Source organism: Carlito syrichta, unplaced genomic scaffold (genome assembly GCF_000164805.1).
Source record: "Carlito syrichta isolate Samal-C Ts95f unplaced genomic scaffold, Tarsius_syrichta-2.0.1 Scaffold305258, whole genome shotgun sequence".
Taxonomy (NCBI): domain Eukaryota; kingdom Metazoa; phylum Chordata; class Mammalia; order Primates; family Tarsiidae; genus Carlito; species Carlito syrichta.
The window spans coordinates 41,994-66,666 of record NW_007249354.1 but is presented as its reverse complement, the minus strand read 5'-3'; the positions used below and the strand labels follow the sequence as shown (position 1 = coordinate 66,666).

At 31.6% G+C, this 24,673-nt stretch overlaps 1 protein-coding gene across 1 annotated transcript; it reads right to left on the bottom strand.

Annotated features, from left to right (window-relative positions):
- Window positions 1-9,958: 9,958 nt before the first annotated feature.
- Window positions 9,959-10,933, bottom strand: CPXCR1 (CPX chromosome region, candidate 1). The gene has a single exon (XM_008061454.1). The coding sequence runs from the start codon at window positions 10,931-10,933 to the stop codon at window positions 9,959-9,961; it is 975 nt and encodes a 324-aa protein (XP_008059645.1).
- Window positions 10,934-24,673: the final 13,740 nt, after the last annotated feature.

Sequence of the window (24,673 nt, the reverse complement as noted above, 5' to 3'; positions counted from 1 at the left end):
CCCCATACCAATAAATGGCAGTGCAATCTACCCATTTGCTCAATCCAGAAATCTCTAAATCAACTTTTAAGAGTCTCTACTTTTCACTCCATAACATAAAATACATTATCATTTCAATTTGATTTAATCTCAGAAATGTTTCTTGGATCTATTTACTCTCTATTATCCTTGCCATCATCTCAGTTGCAAACTTTATGGCATTTTATAGTCTTCTAATGAGACTTCCTCCAGTCTTGTCCAGACCAAATCCATTCTTCACGCTATTGACAAAGCAAAAGTTCCACTCTGATTATATTTCTTTTCTACTTAAAGTTATTTGAAAATTTTGAGCTATTTAATTAAAATTTAAAATATTTTAATGTGAAATATTCACTACAGAGGTCAATCCCTACCACTTCGTTAGCAGACACTCTATGTTGAAGCCCTGTTGACCTACTTTCAATTTTAGGACTAACCATATCTTGCAATGCCACTGTGCCTCTGACAATGCTATTTCTCCTGCCTGGGATTATCTTTTTCCACTTTTGTACCTATTAACTTGTATTTATTCTTTAAGACTCAGCTCAAGTTTTTCCTTAAAAAGCATCGCTAAATCACTACATCTTTCCTTTGGCCTAGGTTAATTTTAATGTATCTATTATATCATTTCATGTTCTTTTATATCTCCCTTTTTGTGCTCCTCATATGGTATGTGTTGCTCACTTAACTTACTCTATCACTAAATCATGAGATCCACCCATACACACAAATAACATTTATCTAGAATATGCTACTTTCTAGACATTTTTCTTAGTGTTAAGGATACAGAGTTTTTAAGAAAGTCATTTTTTAATCTTCACAATAGTTTACTGTCATAAGCTGCCCCTTAATCTGATATCAATCCTTAACATCAAGTCCCATACTTGCCATATAGAAGAATATCCACCAACAGATCCTTTCTTAGAATACTGTTTTCCATTTTTCCATGACTCTGTACAGGGATTTGCCATCCTTCTTAAATAGCTAGACTGCATTTTTCAGGGTTTCATATGTTTTTCATAGATAAGATATAGCTTCTAACTGCTTTCTAACTGGGCTTGAGTAACTATGAATATCACTTAAAGAGAGAACCAGGATATTACTGTAATTCTAAACAATGTAATTCTAAACAATCTGTGTGTGTGTGCATGTATGTGTATGTGTGTGTATGTGCCTTTTCACATTCTTTATCCATGGAGGCCCTTGATAAAACCTTATTGCAAAGGTGAATAAAGAAATGTGACCTTGCCATTTAAAAGAAACTATTTATGTCACAATGAACCCTGTTCTATTCAATTTATCATTTCATTTGCTTATGCATTTAGATTGTTTATTTAAGAAAATAATTGCTGAGAGACCACTATTTACCAAGAACATGTCTAAGACCATGAACAGAACAAAAAAGTTTATTTTCTTCATGGAACTTTAATTTCACTACAAATGGCGCATCTAGAAAGACTTTTATATTAGTGTTTATATATAACTCATATAAAATTGACCTAGTATCTATTTTACTTTTTGATTTAAAAAACTCTGAGCATCATGTTATATTTATTTATTACATTTTAATTTTTATTCTCTTTTTAGCCTCAAAAAGTTAGTAGCAATAACCTTAAAAGTGTCATTGTTTGTGCTAAGGTTTGAAGGGAATTTTCATCTACATTGCATTCTTTGAAATTTATTCATGTTATTTGAAAAAGTTTATTGCAGCATTGTTCACAATAGCAAAAACGGAATCAATTGTGCTGCTCTTTGAAAGTGGACAGGATTAAAAAATGTGGCACATATACAAGATGGAATATAATGCAGCCATAAAGAAGGACAAAATTGTGAACTTCACAGCAACTTGGATGGATTTAGAGTCTATCACACTCAGTGATCTCTCACAGAAACAAAGAACTGAATATCACATGTTCTCACTTGTAAATGAACCCTGAACATTTGTCAAAACACTATAAGGAAGTGTTTGGCAGTAGCAGGACACTGCCAGGGGAGGGAAGGGGGATACATAACATCATAAGGGTACCTGATCTCAACCCAGGCAAAATGGGGACCAAACAGAGGTCTGAACTTTACCTGTATGATGATCACTTGTATATCTAATCCTGAATTGTACCCTACATCTTTAAAATAAAAAAAAAAGTAAAATAAAATAAAATTTGCAAAAAATGAGAGAAAGCTTACAAGCTTTTGAATTATGAAATAGGAAACTTTTATTTTGAAAACTTATTAACTTTTTAATTTATAGATTTTTTTCTTTGTCTGCATTTTCTATTCTCAAAATCCTGATTGACCAACATCACTATTTCAGTGATTAATTCATTTTTTATTACCTCAAAAAACTACACTACTACACTAAATTATTTTTTGTACAATATAACAATACATTTACTTTAAAGAGATACATGCTAGTCATCTCTTTAATGTAGTTAATTAAAAATTAATCAATGCACTTGTCAGACTAGTGAATAATTCTGAATGTAGAATTGAAATGCAACAAATTATCTTTAAAATATATAATTACTTCTAGTAGAGGAAATGATAATATTTCAACAATATAAAATTCAGCAATATAAAATCAAACAACCCAATTGAAAAAATGGGCAAAAGTTCTGGACAGAAACCTATCCAAAGAAGATTTACAGATGATAAATAAACATATAAAAAGATGCTGCATCATATGTCATTGGAGAATCACAAGATAAAACAACAATGTGATGCTAAAACATATCTATTAGAATTGTAATATTCAAGACACAGACAACACCAAGTTTTGACTAGAATGTAAATCAATAGGGCCTTTCATTCAATGCTGATAAAAATATAAAATGGTATAATTCTAGGTCTCAATCTTTACACTATATTCTTCCCTCAATCCTAATTCTTTTCTAAAGTAGATTTTATTCTAGTCCGCAGATGCTCCATCTTCTAATGTCAACCCATACGTAACTTTCTTGGGTTCTATATTTTGTACAGTCACAAATACTTCTTTAGTTTTGACCTTATCCTGACTCAAATATTTCTTTGTAGTACTCTTATAAGAATTCATAAGTTGCAAGTACCCAATTTTTTCTCCTTCTGTCAATTTATGTATCTATCCTTGAGAAAAATTTTTCCTATCAAACTAGAATTTTCTTTTTCCCTCTAGTTTGCGTTATATCATAGTTCCAGATAAGCTCTCGTTATTATTCTTTTTCTACTGACTGTTGCTCTTAGCTACTAAAAACTTGAATTAGCAAATCAAGATTCAGTTATCTTGTCATTCCTGATGTTACTAGTCACTAATTTCCAATTTTGAGTACAGCTTTTTCTTCAGAAGCCATTGTTTAACGTGACTTTCATGTTTACCTTTTTTTCTCATCCACTTATGCCCACTGAAGGTGAATTTAAAGTCAATTTAAATAAAACCATTATGTAAATAATATAAGTATTACTTGGATATGGCAAATATTTTGGAGGGTTAATAAAATTCATTTAATTTGGCGAATATTTTTCTTTAAGTGATTAACAGAGATATGCATGTAGCAGGGACTCAGTAAAAGTGATTATTTTCCTTTATAAATTTTAGGTTTGATAATTAAATATATTAGAATTACATACATATTATATATATGAAATTAGTGAGAATATGATGTCACATCTTAATTTTAAATTTCTGGAGGAATCTATACAGGCAATTTAAAACCTAATACGGGTGAAAAAAATAAACTGATATATACTACTTAATACTCAAGTTGTTCTAATGTAGTATATACTTGGAGAAGATGTGCTGTTATGTATATCTAACCAAATATGTAGTATATGATTTTCTTAGTGTGTTCCAAGTATAAAGGAAGTACTATCAAACATACAAATGAGAACACAATGCTCAGTCTGAAATAGCCTTTAATGTCATCCAGGAAAGGTTGTGGTGGCCAAAAAAACCCTTTACTTTTTACTTTGTAGCTATGTCTTTTAAAGATAATGATTATTTGTTCCCCTCTTTTGCTTCATGCAACACAAATTTTTCAGATGGCTTGCTCTTATTAAAACACTTGTCTGTGCCTCTGAATCACATTCGAACTAATGATTTTGACATTAGGTAATATTATTTATTTCTTTCTCTGTTAATTGTTCTTGCTTTTTATTGTTGCAAACAGTCTTAGATCAGGTTCAATAGGAAAAAGGTTCTACGATAGAGATTTATGCTCAGGATGATTTTGGGGAAGGGAAATGCCACTGACAAAAATACTTAAGAATAAGGAAAGTAAAATTACTTAGAGGCAAAATTTGAGCTTGTCTAGTTAAAAGACTAGACAATTTAGGGGGCTCTGGAGCTGGGATGCTATGTCAGAGTGTTCTGAATGGAGGCAGGTGAATCGAGTTTTGGTATTCTCTTGTTGGCTAGTAATTGGATGTGTGCTGGCCCTTGGAAGAGTTGTAACCTTGGTTCAGAGCAATTACTAGAGAGTGACTTTACTGTGAATGACCAGAAGGCAACAATTATTGATGTTTGAGTAATGAGGGTCTCAGTCCTCAAAAGGAATATCTGAGTGAGTAGCATACCACAGCATCCACTACAAAATCATTTCCTAATTTTTCTTTTCTTTTTCAAACTTATTTTGGAAATTTCTTTTATACTTTTTAAAAAACAGCAACTCTTACAGAGAGAAAAACCAAAAAAAAGTATATTTTTAAATTCTCTCACTTTTTTGGTGTGTGTGTGTGTGTGTGTGTGTGTGTGTGTGTGTGTGTGCGCACGCACACACACAAATATATGAGGAAGAACCCAAATAAATCCAGAATTTATTTATAAAAAAGTGTATTTATTCTCAGGTTTAAACTTTAGTCACCTTCAAAGTACTCTCTGTTTCATGCAATACATCTATTGAGACACTTTTTCTACTGCTCAAAACCATTTTTGAACTTGTCAATTTTGATGTTTTTAGTGTGAAAACATATATATATGGATGAATGATTAATGTCACATTTCCATGAAAATGTGTATCTATACAAAAGACTATAGATTATCTGGATTATTCGATGGCATAACTACCCTGTAAAGAATGTGTTAAGAGTGTGTATTTGTTGTTGTTACTCTATACCATTTGTTGATATAATCACCTTTTAAGAAAAATCATATGAAAGTTTGCAGTACAACTATAATTTCACAGTTGCAAACAGTGAATACACTATACATTATTTATGCAGCAACATTTCAAATGATATCATTATTGAAAAAATAGTTACAGTAAAATATCTTGGATAACTCTGAAGGGACATACAGTCCAATGCTTAAAGATCCAAAATACCATGAAATTCCAAAGATATTTAAATGTCTTGGTAATTTAGACATCAATATTTTAATGTTTTGGTAACTTGAACATCAATCCCAAACTTCTAATATTCCTTTCTATTAATTAATAAGTAGCCTAGTGTGTCTCAGTCCAATAACACAAATTACCTCCTTGCTCCCTATTTGTTGTTGTTGTCCTCCTCTTCCTCCTCCTCCTTCTTCATGTCAGGTTATAACTGTTACTAAGACAAACTGAGTATAGTTATCAGAGTACCCAGCAATAGTTGAAAGTTTTTAATAATATTTGATTTAGTGAAAGTTGTCATATTTATATTCCATGAGCACAGATCCAGAAGTACAACACAGACCTGCAATTTCCTCCATTCATAGCAGCTGTTGTTTAATTAAGATCAGAATGATAAACTCCAAAATTATTTCAATATTCCTTTCTTTTAGCTGTGTGCATTCACACATTCACACCAATACTTTATCCAAGTTATTCATGTTAAGCTCTCAAAAGATATTGTGTTTTGATTTTATTGAAGAAAGGGAAAATGTCATTTAATGAAAAATAGCAAAAATTGGTTAAAAGGGATTTTACTTACCCAGCTGTCTTTCAAATATTGAGAACTAAGAAAGGCTTAAGATTTCACCCTGCTTGTAAGCTAACAACTTAGCCTGCCAGGTTCATAGATACTGACAAAAGACGTGATGAAGTAAAGAAGGCAGCATGAGTTTCACACTTACACTCTTTCCCCTTGACCCCCAAGTTACATAAGGGAGATGCTGAATGGCATAGGTAGATACTACACAGTGGGTTTGTGTCACACATGAGGAACCTAGAGCTTGAGAAACCAATCTTATAAAGAGGCTGCTTGTAAACTTGCTCAACTTTTGCCCTTGAGAGAGACATTATATTTATTATTCTGGTTAATAAAAATTAACCTCTTCCCTGGAGGGTGACAGTATCACCATTTTTCAAGGTTGTTTGTTATAAAAATATTTGTGAAAAGATAGGAACAACAGTTGTAATTGTCTCTTTATAAGACATGTAGAAACAACATAAGACATTTTTTCTCTAACCGCTAATATATCATCTTTTAAATAGCAAGTCTTGGAAAAATTGGAGATTTATACCTTTAAACCATGATTTGACTAGTGACTCCTTTCCTTTTTCTCAGCCAGGTAATTAGAATGCAACAAGAACAAGAAAAGTAAAAAAAAAAAAAAAAAAAAGTAAATAATCCTTTATCAAATCCAGTGATCATTCTAATCATTACTTTAGTGCACAATAGCTATACATATTTCTTAGCTGGATACTATGGATACTAGATGGAATAAATTATAAACACTTGTTATTCAAGTTTTGCTCTTTGGAAAATGAAAGATTTGTAAAATTGATTAATATCAGTTGTCAGCATCATTCTATTCAAACTTTGTGATAAAGTTTATGAGATGATTTTAAAACCATGATTTAATTAAGTAATTAAATAAATTACTTTTTTATTTCAATTCACAATAGAACAAATAACTACAGACTAACTTTATTTTATTTTAGTATGCTGATGGTTTTAATACTTGAACACTGAATGATAAAAGTCTAATTAGAATTAAAATCTGTTTGAGGATAAGTGATTCTGTAGTGCTAGATCCAGTTTGTGAGCTTTTATCCCCAAACTGGATTCAAGAACACAACCAAAATTACATAACAGGGACACCTATACTCTCATCCTATTCATTTTTATTGATTATAATAAATTATGCAAGATTGTTTCTATGAAAGACTAATAGTATCAGACACTAACTACTCCCATTAAGAGTAAGAATAAAATCAAATATTATCTGATAATTTGCATTTATTATAATTTCAGAAGATTCTCTGGAATGATTTTCATGCTTTCAATTTAACTTTTAAAGTGTCTTGCATCAATTAAAATAAAATTTTTACCACACATGTGAGGCAGTCTGATTTTTTTATAAACATGAAATTGTTCTGATTTAATATTCTTAAAACATAATTTACAAGGAGATGTCTAATGCCCTGATGATACTGAAATGGCACGCAATGAATACAAAGGCTTTATTATAAGGTAAACTTTTGAAATAAAATATAGTTTTAAATTCAAACTAGTAAAAATTTGAGAACATTAAAATGGTAAAAGGCTGCCATCTTCAGGGTTCTGTAAGCTTATTTCTCTTAAAAATATGTATTCTACTCTGTGCTGAGTATATAATTTGTTGACTATGGTTATTTTGAAAGTAAGCTATTATTTTTATTATTTTGCATATGCGAAGTAAAGAATGTATATTGTATACATGTTTTTAAAAATTCTATGAAGAAATTCTAAAAGTTAATACAATCATGAAAAATAAAATACATGCTTGTTTTTGTATCTTTGAGAAAAAGTAAGTTCATCTGTAATGTGTTGAGTTGGCTTGTAAGTTTAAAATACATATATTGCTCTATATTGTCAAATTTTTGACTGCATTACTCATCCATCTTTTTTCAGGTAAAAACTTGGTTACCCTACTTGAGTACTTGTGAAAAATCTTTCAAGTGGGCTGCTAGAAACGGATACATCCAGAATTCTTCATTCTGACTTGACTCTATTTTTCATTTGTCATTCCTAAAATTTTAGCTTAATAGATGCTTTTGTATTTTTTAATAAAAGTGAAAATGCAGATAATATCCATTTTACTCTTTATATATTCTAATGACATTTTCAAATTATATGGGCATTTGTCAGCTAAAATATAGATTTTATGGATAGTAATCTGACAGGGATAAAACCCAATTGCTATTTTTATTTTGCCCTCAGTTAGGAAAAGTGAGAAACAATAGTTTTTCTATTTTATTTTTACTGTCTTCTTCCTGATGACTTATATATCTTTAAAACGATATTTCATCTTCAAAAGAAAATAAGAGAAAAATTCAAATAGAGTATAAAAAAAGAAAAACGTTTGATTTCATTGTTTGAATTGTCTTAATTAAATTGCTCATACCAATTCATTGCTCACACGGAATAATTGTACTTGGAAGCCCCAAAAATACTGCCAGATGAGTAAATCTGACCTGTTGTTGAAGTAATTTAAGTATTCTCTGCACCATGAGAGTTACATTTTCTGTAATACAGTATATCCATGGATAAAAATACATTATCTATGTTATTGTAAACATTAAATACATACTTATTAAATACAGTATAATATGTAAAAAGCCTCTTATTAAAGTAAATTCCAACTATATTACATTAGTATATTATGACAATAACAAACACTTACTATGAGACCTGGAAGCATTATTTGATTTTCTATGCATTTAATTTTGCCATGGAGAATATCTCTATTGCCAGGCATGGTGGCTCACATCTGTAATCCCAGCACTTTGGGAGGCCGAGGCTAGAGGATTGCCTGAGTCCAGGAGTTAGAGACCACCCTAGGCAACATGGTAAGATCTAGTCTCTACAATCTAGTCTCCACAATTAAAAAAAAAATTAGCCTTGTGTGATGCCACACACTTATAGTCCTTGCTACGTAAGACGCTGAAGCAGAAGGTGCGAGGCTATGGAAATGGTGATCACGCCACTGTACTGTAGTCTGGGTGACAGAGTGAGATTCGAACTCAAAAAAAAAAAGATTATTTTTATTTAATATTATTGCAAAGATTAACTAACTCATGAAATAATCTTAGTATAATATTTCAAGCACAATGGATGCTAAATAAGTATGAATTTTATTATACAATGCATATCTAGCATATTATGTAGCACATATAGGAAGCATGTATATTATATTTCTATATGTATTTTATATTAAATATGTTACATATAATCAAAATATGAAGTGTAATTATAAAGTTTAATCTTTATGAGTATACAGATCAAAGAAAAAAGCACAGATGCTCGAGCTGTACATAGCAAGATAAGGAACTTCTTAAATATGTGTGGGAGTTTGTGTATATGCATATGAGGGGGAAGTAAAGTCTAGATGGTGATTGTGGACAATGGTAAAAGCTTTATCCAAGGAATACCAGCTTAATATTTGTTCACTTTTATCTCAAACTATTTCAATTCTATCAACTAATTTTCTTTTTATGAGTTTATTATTTTGTATCATCAAAATTACCTAAATATGGCATGTTTATAATACTTTGAAACTTTTTTCCAGGTATAGGAATTTTTATTTAGTTACAAGCATACAACTTTCAATGCCTTTTAAAAGATTTTTTTTGAACTTATGGAGAATATTTCAGATACTAAATTGAGCAGAATTTCTGGAAGTACCTAGTGTAAGACTTTGTCTAGCCCTCTAATAAACGTTTGCTGTCTTTGTCAGGATCTTGTTAACTTGGAATCTGTTATGTTAACAATATTCCTGCCTGCAGAAATAGATATTAAGAAAATGTAAACCGTTGCTTGGTTCAATTGCTGACTCATTACAGAGCAAAGACCTGATATTTCAATGATCTGTTTTTAAAAGCAAAGTAAAAACAGAAGTTTCTTCTCTTCCCAAAATTTTTCTTACTGAGATATCCTATTAGTTTGTGTTTCTTTCTGCAACTCTAACACTACTAAAATTTATGTTCATACAATTTTGTCTCATTTTAATAGTCAAATTATGAAATTTCAAAAGTTGAATTTTAAAATGAATTCACCCCAATTTAACTTAATTCTCAGGAAAATGGCATGAATGCTGTCTAAATTCAACCAAATTGCTGAAACTACTCCCACAGATGGGACACAGGTATTTCCAACCATTTTCAGTGCTTATGAGCACAATTCTCATGTTATGATGAGATCTCACATGATTCTCAAAAGCTTTTCTACTAAAGATGTCTTGAATTTGGGTCCATGGAACACAAAACACAGACCTCACAATAATGTGAAATCCATCCTTCTTTTTAGTATTAGTTGATTTGTAAAATTTTCCTGATGTCATTCTCTCAATGAGGGGATGATAGTAATACACCCTCAACGGTCTTCCAAATATTATGACTCTCTCATTTTGGTTGAAAATATTTGGGTGAGAAAGAACTGCTATATATTTTTGCTTTCCCCATGTGGCATTTTGATGCCCTGCAGCCTGAGAAACATATCTCCCACACAACAGACGGAGAAGCATTCTTCTTATGTCATGATTGCTAATTAATGGAATTCTCCATGACATTGAAAGTTGAAAAGGAATTTTGTGACTCATGGTGCTATGAAAGAAATTGCTTGTCTTAATCTCCATTTTCCCTGAGTTGAATTGTGATCTATCAGTTAAGGAATTGTTTTTATCACTTTTTGCTAGCAGGATACTCCTTTTCTGAATTCTTCCTAATCCTGACATAAAAAAGATCAATTTTCTAGGAATAGGGATCTTAATTTGAAGAGGTTCTGTTTCTTTTGTATCTTGTTTTTGAGAATCTTTTTGAATCTTCTCTGTTTCAAGCTCACTGTTTTCTACTGCTTGAGGAACAGCATCCTCTTCTGAGGTTAGTGTGCCTGGTTCCTTGTTTATTGAGTTCGTTTCTACCTGACAGATCATGTTGCAGTCAACAGATGGAGGCTCTGTAGTAAAGTCATTTGGAGTCTCATTTTTAGAATTTTTGAGAGCATTGTCAGTGGTATCACTTCCATCTTTAGTAGGAGAAGTCATCATGGGTTCTATTTGTGAGAAAGAAGACAAAGATTTATTAAATTGAGGAATAGTCCACTTTGTAAGAGTTCAGTTCTTTAGTTTTGGCAAAGAACATGTGGATGTGCTATTTTTGTGCTTTATCAAAACAATAAATATTTTATCAGAGTGACAAATCCACAAAATAAAATAAGAAAAAGTCAAAACTAAGGGCAAATATAAACCTCCTATTAAGTATGCGTTTTTGTTACATAGTTATGGAATTTGTATAAATTTGGAATAACAACCTTAGTTGGCTATTTTAAGAGTGTACTCTGCACACTAGAGCATTTATAGCTCTGGATAGGAAGCCCACTTATTCCCTTTTGGATGTTGGATTAAATAGAATTTTCATTGAGTAAGATAAGTCTGCATCACTGACATGAGAGTTTAAATAAGACTGAAGTAGAAGGCAGTTATTATGAGTATATATGTTTAAGAAGAATTAAGACCTATGTGAAAATGAAAAGGTTGAATTTGTATGAAGAACAAGCTATTCTTTTCTTGTTTTCTTTTTTCCTTTTTTAAAAAATTTACTATCTTTAAGCAATGTCTATACAAAGAAGAGCAATTGTGAGCTATATGAGAAAGGAAGGCTGCCTGGGTAAGAAGGTAGGAAGCTAAGTGAAGCTCAAACTCTGTTATTAAAATGTCTCCCAAATTTGAGACTTTCTTTAAATTCTTACTGCCTTAGCACTAATCAAGCTGATACTTACCTTGTGCTTGCTTTACTGCTGATATTCGCTGATTTCCCTAATTCCAAGTCCTATGATTACCTTTTTCCTCTTCTTACTTCTTTCTTTCCTTATGTCATGTATGCTAGTTCTCTGAACACTGTGCTTCAAATCCTTTTATATCGGGGTACTTGAAATAATCACAGTTAGGTGATTTCTCCAGAACAGGAACATAGGTAGGACAGTGTCTTAATGAAGGCAATGTTTTTATTTTTGTTTTTAAAAAGGCAAATGAATGTGGGTTGAAAAAAATCTAGAGACATTTTAGAAATTAACATGGTTTTTATTTCTCATGGCTAGATTTTATGAACTGACTTAAGTAGAGTTTATGGATAGGTCAGTTGGATTTAAAGATATAGAATAACATAGGTCCTTATTTCATACTGAAATCTTCAGAGACCCTCCACACTTTGACTCCACCTCCCCAGCCAATATTTTCCTCTGCTCACTCAATATGCTTTGTATGTTCTAATACCAGTGAACTTTTATTATTTTATGTTCATCTTGCCCTTCAATTTAATCTTTAATTATTTTCCAAAGTGTGATATCAATTCAAGTGTGACTACTTTCTATCAAACAGGCTATATATTTTTTATTGATGGCAGTGATCACAATTAGATTTTATGCTGTATCCTCCACTGTCTAGTGTTGTTCTAAGGTCTTGAAATTGTATGTTTTTCATATTTCCTTACTTTAAGCATGCTACTCCTTGACTTTTGTTTTCTTTCTGCTTCTTTCTTTTTTATTTATGTCTCTTGTACTTTTTAAAAACTCTTCTTAACATTTAAACATAGGCACTTCTCAAGACTCACTTCCTGATACTTCAGTCTACTTTTTGTTTTAAATTTTCTTCTCTAGGGTCCTTATATACTCTCCAAAATTGACAGAAATACTTGTAGAGCCTTGCTAAAGTTTACTGTTTGATTTTTTTTGAGAATTGACAACTAGAGAAGCTCTCCACCAAGACGTCTCAGCATCAGCAGAGTTATAATCAAGGTAAAACAACTAACAGTCTACATTTTAGAAGATGTCTGAAATAACCAAATTTAACTCACAAAATTTGAAGATAATATAACTGGCTACTTCTCAGTAAGGCTGAGATCCAATGATTTGGTGAAAATTGAAGTTCCTAGAGGTCATCTAGATCTTGTCAGATGCACCCTGAAAACGAGTCAAGATATTTTCATAAGACAAATGAAAAATGGTCAGAACCTGTATCTTCTCTCTTCTCAAAAAGTACCCATACTGCTTTATTCCTTAGTAGGATCTTCTTTTCTCACATCCCAGGATAGCTCTAAGATTCATTGTTCCCTTTCATAGTCTGAATTAGTATTTTATAGAAGATATATCCAGTGTTCATCATATATATACTCATATATTTATCACAAATTTTTATTCTTTTAGACTATATTAAGACTTGCTTGTCAACAAGTAGAATATATGTTATATATAAAAGCTTATTGTGCTCTTCAAAGTAGTTACAGCAGAAAGTTATGTACTTAGGACACTTATTGCTCGTTTAAAAAATGAACTCCCATTATACTTGTACAAGAAGCTTAAAGGTATTCTATCACCTCCTAATCTCTACCCTCTAATGCCTAGAGTTATGTTTGAAAATAGCCAGAGACATATGTTTTCTTCCTTTATCACTTTCTGACAACTCAGTCAAATGAATGTGTGTTTATTTGAACCATACAATCTGTTATTTTCTTTTTCTGTTCTCTATTTTTTATATTTGGTGCTTTTTACTCACTCAGAACATTACATACACACACATACATAAACAAGTTTATATATATATATATATATATATATATATAAATATTTCACTGTTTATTAGATAGAAAGCCAAAATTGTCCTGCTTCACAAAGATAAATATAGATTTGTCTGACAGTTTTAAAAATTATAATGTTAAAATCTTTAAAGTAAAACAATTCTTGAGTTGATAATTGGGGCCCCAAGAAAACACAAAGTTGCAGTTTAAGAGTTAATTTAAAAAATTTTTTATTTAAAAAACTGTAACTAAATGCCAGTGTTGGTTTTTTTAATATTCTTTTCTGACTAAGATTTTTACATACACAGCCTATTTATATTCAGAAGATATATATGGAGTTTTAAAAGATAATGGCTCTTTTGAACCTTTCTAAATCAGATTTAATTACTCTCCAAATTGATGAGAGTTTGTTTGCATTCTAGTCACACAGTCTCTTCCAATACCCACATGCTCTGGGGAAGGATGTGTGTTTTTTTCCACCAAAACTTTAAACATTTTGCACCAAATTGTATTAATAAGTCATCAGCGCATTCAAACTTCTTTATATGAATGTTCCATCTTTCCCTGTTGACAAACTCTTCGATATACAACTTATTTTCACCTCCAGATCAAAGAGCCTCAGCTACCATATGACTTTTGCACCCCAGAAACCTTCATCCTTCCTTAACTTCTTTATTTGAGGGAGCTTAACTTTTCTGTTCTTTCCAAATTGATTAATTTTACTTTTAAAATGTTTTCATCTCTCAAAAAGTTTAGTAGCAAATAAAACTAGATACTTTTACCACGTATGTTCACAGAAACATATGTGACCATATTGAAGCCCTGATCCAGAAGGACAAGTCTCAAAAGTGGTATCTCTAAGAATAGTAAGTCAAGAAAACAAAGCTAATTTCAAAATAATTTCTTAAATAATATAAAATAGACAAAGAGACTAAGGAGTACTTATTCAGATCCCTTACAGTTTTTCTGTCACTTTCAACTCATTCTTTATCTCCATTCTTACTAGTAGAAGTCCCTCCAAAAAATGTGCTTCATTGAACTCAGCCTTCTCTCCTTTATTTTCTTCTGCCCTCTGCCTCTTCATTTATACATTTTTCACAGTTCTTTTGACTCTGCATCACAATGTCCATAGAACTTGGCCACCTAGTAACCAAACAGAACCCTCTCTAGAGTGTGGGAAGAGGGAATAACTGACATGGCAAATTTGAAATTGTCTTAGATAGCAGGCAAAGAGTAAAGGCTGAGAATACACATGGGTTTATAATTTTTACCTTATCATAGATAAAATCCTAACTATATGCTTTTTCCAGTATTGAAACAGTGTGATGATAGAGTGGCCAGATATCATACGAGACACCCAGTAAAATTTGAATTTTTTATAAACAATACTTTTTAGTATAAGTATATTCCAAATATAATTAAATATGTTTAGGGACAAATTCACACTTTTAAAATGTTGTTAATCTAGAATTTAAATTTAGGCATACTCTGTTGTATGTACTAAATCTCACAATGCTACATGAAGCTAATATATGATTGACCATTTCATTTTATTAGGTTGGTTTATACATTTTTGTCATTACATCATTTTACTAGTCTTTCTTTCATTAGTTTACCTGATTTTCTTTTAATTTCTCAGCTTCCAATAATCAAGAAGTGGAGAGTCATAAATTCTTTGATTATCTGTTTGACCCTTATCAATGTGCCTTTATTCTGACCATGTCTCCAGAACACTTCTAATTCTCACCTGCTGTTGGTTTGGAGCAAGATTAAAGGGTTTCCTGATACCCGTGAGTCCCTGAGACTCACTATAGTTAAATGTTTTTAATCTAAGATGAAGTCTATTTAAAAGAGATTGTCAAAGGTGAATGATAAGACAACTTGAAACAAAAGGGGTCAATATAGGGCCTAGATAAAAACTGAGGGTCAAATTTTGGCATCACAGCTGAATGGTTAGTCCAAAAAAATGTAGTAGTAGAGCAAAGAAATAAAAGACAATCTTGGCAAAATTCCAGATATAAGGGCAGATAACCACAATGGTTCTGTCTTTCAGGTATGAGATTGTGTGAGCATGTTAAATACTTAAAAGGGGCCTAAGCAAATTACACTATTGATCCACATCTCTTACCATCTTATTTTTTTAGATATTATTTGTATCTAATATTTTCTTCCCTGTTTTTTTTCCACACCTACATCTGCTGTTATTTAGTTGTGAGTGAAGACTCTAGAATGTGAGCTAAAAGTATAATCTCTAAGGATTCAGATTTGTCATGATATTCTTAGAAATCTGGTGAGAAAGTTCTTCCAGTTGTTTATTTTTATGAAAAACTAAGGAGCTTCATGAGAAACTATTTACCTCAAAGAGTCAAATTACCTAAGCCTAGAACAAAGCTATTAAGCAATGATTTTTAATATAATAAAGTTTATGTATCTATCTCTAATATCTATCTATCTATCTATCTATCTATCTATCTACCTATCATCTATCTATCTCTATCATCTATTATCCTCATTTCTGTTTAGTCCTTCTAGAGACGTGTTGGAAACATAAGAAACAAAGCATAAAGTAAAGGTGATCAGTTTTGTTTCTATGTGTTACTGAGGTGGCTGCCAGAGCATATCTTAGCTTAGAGTAGCAGATGATTACGCACTGAAAGTATTGGTATGAGAGGACAAAAACATATTAAGCAGCTAACCAGACAACGTGAAGAAGATACAATAACATGTAAAGCAAAGTTACACAAGGCCAAAATCAAAAGCAGCCCTTCCACATCTACCACCAAAACGTTAATCTATGTACCTTAATTTGAGTGAACTAGCCCTAACATTAGAATTATAATTATGTTGCTACCATAAAGCTTAGATGATCACAAAACCAATACCAGAAAAAAGAAAGGAGAAATCTTACACTTGGAAGCTAAGAGGACTTCATTTGGTGGCAGAAATGAAACAACCTTTGGAAATTTTCTGAGTTAGTAGAAGAGAGCTGAGGAGTAAAATAAATACAAAACATTTGTGAATGAATACTAAGTAAAAATTGTTTGATATGACTGTCTAGTCAATATTTTTTCTTCATATTAACTCGATTTATTTTTCTTTTAAGTTTTGAAAATAATCTCACAGTATTCTGAATTTCTCCCTTCAAGACATTTGTGTGGTTGCTAAATACTGCATATTTCTAAAATTCAAATGCACCATTTTTTATTGCCATTATCTTAGGCATATGACATCTTTTCCTTGAGTACACTATTAATGAAATATGGTGCAAGATGGAGCAATAATTGTCCTGTGCTGATAATCATTTTATAGGTAGCTGTATATCAACTGGTAATTTAGATAAAATCTGGTAACTCTATATATGTTTTATGAACAGTAATGGAGTGAAGGGAAGTTTTTCTTCAATTTCTAACTAAATAATTTATACAACTTTCTAAGCAAGTTCTTCCACTCCTTGTATGCTAAAGAACTAGGCTTTTTAACACCCGACTCACATTGGCTGCTAGACTCGTTTTTCTCTGAAAAATACACTTGTTTCTCTGTCTCAAGTTGCTTCAACTTCTTACAAAGAGGATTCACAGAAAAAACAGCACTTGGAGAGAGCAGAAATTCTTCAGAAAGAAACAAGGTTAAGGACAAGAACTACTTATAGGTTTCTTGTCTCTGAAAAAAATTGGATTCATAGTGGCACAGTCAAGATCATGGTCAGATTTCAGAAGTAATTCCCTCAAGACGTGCTAAGGTTGTTTCTGAACACAATAGAAAAAAAGTAATTTTAAAGTAACTGTGACTTACTACTGTAACCAACTCTTAGACTCAGGTGGTTTCAGTGAGTTCTTCACATTGTTTCTCTTTTCTCGCCATCTACTTCCACAGATATTTCTCAACACAAATAAATTACTTATAATAATAGAACATTAGCTTCAAAATAAAACTCATCGATTATGCAAGTGATGTTAGGAAAATGTAAACTCGTTGTCCTTATCTTATTTTTTCATATCCAGATATGATAAAATAGAATATTTAATTCAAAGTATGTGATTATTAGTTTCATTTGCTAATACAGATCTCTAGGTCAAATTGACTCTACTAAGTCTAAATACAATAATGATAGACATTTGATAACACTAACACCAAACTTTTCATACTTTGTGCTTCATTTCATTCTATTTTTAAAAATTAGCTCATGCTGCATTTTAAAAAAATCACTCTATAAGGTTGGTTTTATTTAGTTTCAAGCCTACTGTTTTGAGGATGACCGCAAATCAAACCAAAGTTCAACTGCAATGCATTTAAAACAAACAATATATACATAGCAAAATCAATCAGATTTTACAGAAGGGGGTCAAAAGAATAATTGGGTATTTATAAGGTGTATGTCTGTGTGTTTGTAGACAAAAATTAGTCTAGTCTGTGATCCACAAAAGAAAAACCTACAGAAGAAACGAATTATTTTCTTTTCATGAAAATAAAATGACAGGAAAGAAATCAACACTGCATTTTGTCACTAGTTTGATGGCCAATTATTGAGTAAAATAATATGTTTATTAATTCCCAAGGAAGCCTGCAGTAGTTGGTGAGTGGAATTTCTAAAATTTGGGATGGAGACATTGAAAACTTTTTCTTCTTACAATTTTGTAGATTATGGAAAGAATGCTGAATTTATTTTAATTGTACATAATTGCTTACCATGTTGTGATGCTATGACAATATTTAAGCAGCAAAAAAATCCAAAACAAAGCAAAAACGAAACCAAAATTCACAACTAAAAAGGGAATGATGTAATTTGCAGAGTCATGGGAATTGGAAACAAGATTAGAGACTTTGCTCAAGCTATGAGTCCTCCTTTGGAAATCATTGATAATCCTGTGCTATTTTTCTACAGGTCCCCCTCCCAAATTTCAAGTAGAATGTCACATTCCACCTTGCTTTTTTATTTCCAACATGCATTTTGTACTCCTTTTTTTTATTTCTTGCTATTGTATCAGCAATTTTCACCCCAATTTATATAATAGCAAGCATTTCTCCTGTGGAATTGAAGAAGAACCAATTATTTGATGTATTATTTATGTAAAGTTAAAGCAAAAGAATCCTCTGAATTATATATATATATATATATATATATATATATATATATCATTCATATTAATATACCCTCTATGTTTTAAATGGGTTACCCAGAGAGACAACAAATTTGTAAATTAGTAATTACAGTAAAATCCATAATGGGAATATTGGCATATATGCAAACACACAAATACACAAGGGATTCTTTTAAAAGTTTATAGAAATGCATATTATAAAAACTTATGCATGAGCTTTAATTTTTGTCACCAAATAAATGTGTACTAACTTGTTATGACATTTCTAAATAGGATTTAGCTTGAGGCACTAAGAAAAAAATCAGACCTCAGTTTGAAAAAAAGCCTTTATCAGAGCAATATAAATTCTACTAAAATTAAAGCAACAACAAATACCAAAGTTTGGTGGAAGAATGGTGAAATCATAAATGCTTTAGGAAAAGTTTATGGGGACAATGCCCCAAGAAAATCAGCAGTTTACAAGCAAATAACTAATTTTAAGAAGGGATGAGATAATCTTGAAGATGAAACCCAGAGCAGCAGACAACCTACATCAATTTGTGAGGAAGAAAATTCATCTTGTTTGTGCTGTAATTGAAGAGGACTGATGATTAATGGCAGATACAATAGCCAAAACCATAGGCATCTCAATATGTTCACTTTACATAAGGTTCAGCTTCCACAAATCTGACTGAAAAATTAAAGCTGAGCAAAATTTCTACTTCATGCTTACTGAAACCATTGTGTACAGATCTGCTGCAGACAATAGCAGAACTTTCAAGAGAAATTTCAAACAAGTGAAATCAAGCTCTTGAAGTATTTCTTTGAAGAATTATACCAGGAGATAAAACACAATTTTAGCAGTGCGATCCTGAAGACAAAGCATAATCAAAGCAGTGACTACCAAAAAATGGGCATGCTTCAGTCAAAGCAAAAGCAGACCAGTCAAGATCAACGTTCATGGCAACAGTCTTTTTGAATGCTCAAGGTATTTTACTTGCTTGCTGACAGTCTGTAGGGACAAATAATGATACCACATTCTTATTATGAGAGTGTTTTGAGATGATTAGTCAAAGCTTTACCAGAAAAATGTCCAGGAAAGCTTCACTAGAGATTCCTTCTCTACCACTACAGCACTCATGCTCATTTCTCTCCTCAAAGAAGGGCAATTTTTAATAAAGTAATTAGACAAAAAATTTAGACAAAAATTTAAAGAAAGTAATTAGACATCCATTTTGCAGTCCTAATTTGGCTCATCTGACTTCTTTCATGTGTCCTAATTTAGAAACATCTGTTCATAAAAACATCCATTTTTCTTCAGCCAATAATGTAAAAAAGGAAAAAAGAAAAAAATCGTACATCTAAATAATAGGTAAAATTAAAACGGAGTTTCAAACTGTGCCAAATCTATCTTACAGTACTTCAGAAGCTTAGCAATCCCATTTTGATCTTGAAAAGCTAAAATAGCTCTTTGAATAGATAGGAGATTGTTCTCTATATAAAGGCATATTGCTCAAAACACAATCTTTATTTTTCTCTGATATTTTTTCAACCAGTTACAAGCTGACCTATTGAGAAAGTTAATTTATCATGAAGAACACTTGAAGACTTTTGATTGTATAAGACTGTAGTATATTGCAAGAGAAGTTTCACAAATGGTATTTATTCTTAATGCATAGAGTCTTCAAATGATATATTATTCATTTTCATTTTCTTCCAATTCTTCATTATAGATTATAAGTTTCTTTTTTAACTTTGGTCACTGACTGGCAACATCACTATACTGCAAAATAATATATGCATCTAAATCATTGAAACAGTTCTTTATTTTCATCATCTACATAATTAATTAAATTTCTCTAAATCTCCTTTTCTTTGAATATATTGCTACTTTTAACACTCAAATGTCTAAATAGAAAAATGGAAATGGAATAAAGTTAGTTGTTTTTTTTTTCCCCAAAAACTTTTTCTGCAAACAATATAATTCATGCTGGGACTACTGATTTTTATATGAAAAAACCTTTGGCCTTATGTTTCACTCCTATATTCAATATATTAAGAATTTTAATAGGTATATAAGATCTTCCCTTCTATCATAAGAATAAATACACACCAAAAAGAGAAATGAAAAATAAGAGCCACATTCCTTTGTTATTAGAAACAAAAAATTCCAATGGTAATATTTTGACTTACAAAAATAGGTTTAATGTTTTATTTATAATAACGTTTTTATATCTGTTAACACAGTACCTTTAAATTATTATAATAAAGTATTCAAACAAAATTTCATACTGTTTTTCACAGTGGTTGCATGATTTTTATTTTTACCAACAATGCACAAGCGTTATAATTTCTCCAAATCTTTGCTAAAACTTTTTATTATCTGATATTTTGATAGTAGCAATACAAATGGGTGTAAAGTAGTGTCTTATTGTGTTTTTCATTTACATTTCCCTGTTGATTAATGATGTTGAGTACCTTTTTATGTGCATAATGTCCATGTGTGTGTGCTTTATGGAGAAATGTCTCTTTAAGCCCTTCACTCATTTTTAAATCAGGTTGCTTTCTTGCTGTTGTTGAGTTGTAGGAGTTATTTATACATCCTGAATATTAATCTCTTATTATATTTATAATTTGCAATATTTTATCTTATTCCATGCCTTTTCACACAGTTGATAGTTTATTATTATTATTATTATTATTTTAGTAGTAGTTTTAGTGGTACAACTTGGTTTTGGTTACATGGATGTTTGTATATTGGTGAAGAAGTTTGGACTTTAAGTACATCCATCATAAAAGTTGTATACATTGTACCCAATAGGTAATTTTTCATTCCTCAATCTTTTCTACTCTCTGCCCCTCTGAGTCTCCAGTGTCCCTTATACCATTCTGCATGCCTTTGTGGACCCATAGCTTAGCTCTTAATTGTAAATGAAGCATGCAGTATTTGATTTTCCATTCCTGAGTTTTTTCACTTAGGATAATGGCCTTCAATTACATCCAACTTTCTGCAAAATATATTTTTATTCTTTTTTTATGGCTGAATAGTATTCTGGTGTGTGTGTGTGTGTGTGTGTGTGTGTGTGTGTGTGTGTGTGTGTGACATTTTCTTTATCAGTTGATGAACACTTAGGTTGATTCCACATCTTTGCAATTGTGAATTTCTTTGTGGAATGACTTATTTTCCTTTGGGTAGATACTTAGTAGTGGGATTGCTGGGTCAAATGGTAGATCTACTTTCAGTTCTTTGATGAATCTCCATACTGTTTTCCATAGAAGTTACACAAATTTACATTTCTCACCAACAGTTTATAAGTATTTCCTTTTCACAGCTTTCACATTAATATCTATTATTTTTTACTTTTTTTTTTTTGAGTCAGGGTCTTACTCTATTGCCCAGGCTGGAGTTCATTACCACAATCATGACTCACATCATGGGCTCAAGCAATCTTCCCACCTCAGCCTCCAGAGTAGTTAAAACTACAGGCAAACACCACCATGCTCAACTAGTGTGTGTGTGTGTGTGTGTGTGTGTGTGTGTGTGTGTGTGTGTGTGTGTGTAGAGACGAGGTCTCACTATGTTACCTAAGCTGTTTTCAAGTAGTCCTTCCTTCTCAGCCTACCAAATTGCTGGTATTACAGGCATGAGACACCACACCTGACCTTTTTGACTTTTTAATAATGGTCATTTTGATTAGAATAAGGTGGTGTCTCATTTTGGTTTTAATATTCATTTTCCTGATAGTTAGTGATGTTGAGGATTTTTTTTCATATATTTGTGATCCATTTGTGTGTCTTCTTTTGAGAAATATCTGTTCATGTCATTCACCCGCTTTTTAATGGAATTGTTATTTTTTTTCTTGCTGATTTGTTTGAATTCTTTGTAGTTTCTAGATATTGGTCCTTTATCGAATGTACAGTTTGTGAATATTTTCTTTCATTTTTTTAGGCTGTGATATGGCATTTCTCTATACAAGTTTTAAATTTTGGTGATAATCAGCTTATTCATTTTCTTTTGCTTCCTGTGCTTCTGGTGTACTATTCAGTAAATCATTCCCAGGACCAATGTCATAAAGTTTTTTTTTGCCTATATTTTTGTTTTATAATTTTAATTATTACATTTAGGACTTTGGCCCATTTTGACATCATTTGTGTATATGGTGTAAGGTAAGAGTCCAGTGAAATTATTTTGCATGTAGATATCCAGTTTCTATAGTACCATTTGTTTAAAAAGACTTCCCTTTTCCTTATTGAATGTTTTTAGCACCTTTGTTAAAATAATTTGACCACAAATGTGTATATTTGTTTTGAGGATCTCTATTCTGTTCTATTGGTCTATATGTCTAAGTTTAGACCTGTATTGTACTCTTTGGGTTACTGTAGCTTTGTATTATGCTTTGAAATTAGGAAATATGAGTCCTTCAAGTTTGTTCTTTTTCAGTGTTGTTTTGGCTATTTGGATTCCCTTGAAATTCCATAAAAATTTTAGAATGAATTTTTTAATTTCTATAAAAGAGTCATTGAAATTTTGACAAGGATTCCTTTGTAGCTGCAGGTTACTTTAAATAGTATTGGCATCTTAACAATACTAAGTCTTCCAATCCATGAAGATGTGATTTTTTTCCCTTTATTTGTGCATTTTTTCAGTTTTTTTAAGGAACATTTTGTGCTTTTCAGTATATGTCTTTCTCTTTCTTGGTTAAATTTATTCCAAAATATTTTTTCTGATGTTATTGTAAAGAAATTGTTTTCTTCGTTTTATTTTCAGCCGTTTATTGCTTGTATATAGAAATGTGAGTGATTTATGTGTATTGATTTTATATCCTGCAACTCTGCTGAATTATTTTTCTTGGTTATAACAATTCTAACACTTGGAAAATGGTCTTTGCAGATATAATCAATTTAAGGATTTTGAAATTACATTATTCTAGGTTAACTGAGTAGGCCCCGAATACAATGAACAGTATCTTTACAAAGACAACAGGAAAAAATGCACAAAAACATAAGAGTAAAAATCACGTGAAGAGTCATGTCAAGATGGAGGCAGAGATTAGAGTTTATTGTTCCACAAGCCAAGGAACACCCAGATCTACCAGAAGCTGGAAGAAGTAATTGAGGACTCTTCTTTAGAAACTTTGGAGAGAGAGTGACTCTACCAAATTCTACATTTTATCCTTCTGGTTTTTAGAACAGTGAGAGAACAAATATCTTTATTTTTGCCACACAATTTGCAATAATTTGTAAAAACCTTCCTAGGCAACTACTACAGAAGGCAAATGATACTATAAGTCTCATTTGTTTGTCTATTAATTTTTTTTTTTTTTTGAGTTGGAGTCTCACTCTGTTGCCCAGACTGGAGTGCAGTGGCTGCTCCCGGCCACCGCAGCCTCGACCTGCTGGGCTCCAGCGATCCTTCCGCCTCAGCCTTCCGAGTATCCGGAATTACAGGTGCGCGCTACCACACCCGGCTGGTTTTTTGATTTATTGTAGAGATGAGGTCTCGCTGCCCAGGCGGGTCTCGAACTCGTGGGCTCAGGCAATCCACTCACCTCAGCCTCCCAAAGGTGCGGGATTACAGGCTGAGCCACCAAGCCCAGCTGTCTATTAATTTTTAAACAAAATGATTATTTAATGCAAACATTAGTGCATTGTATTTTGCAATCAATACCTTTAAAAATAATATATAGGATAGATGTAGCATAAAGTATAGTGAGTACTTGTAAACCTATACAGTTGCAAAGACTCCAGAGACCATATGAGATTACAAACTAATACCTTTGAGTAGAATGCAAAAAGTTAGATGTATATTGTAATCCACAGAGTAAATCTTAAATAATGTAGAGATATAGCTAAATGCCAACTCATGAAGTAAACTGAATTTAACTAAATTATTCAATTAACCCAAAAGCAGACGAAAATGAAAAACAAAGTAATAACAACATCAAAAGAAAAACATTCAGCAAAATGTTAAATGTAATTTTAACCATATCAATAATTACACTAAATGTTAATAAACTAAAATTCCATATAGTGGCAGTGTTTCTTTAAGTAGATTAAAAATATATTCAGCTCTGTGTTGTCTATAAAAAATACTATTGGCCTCTCCACTGGATGCTGCACAGGAGAGAGGCCAAG

Bases quoted from the DNA above. Each gene is read 5' to 3' on its own strand.
- CPXCR1 (XM_008061454.1), bottom strand. From the start codon at position 10,933: ATGACTTCTCCTACTAAAGATGGAAGTGATACCACTGACAATGCTCTC.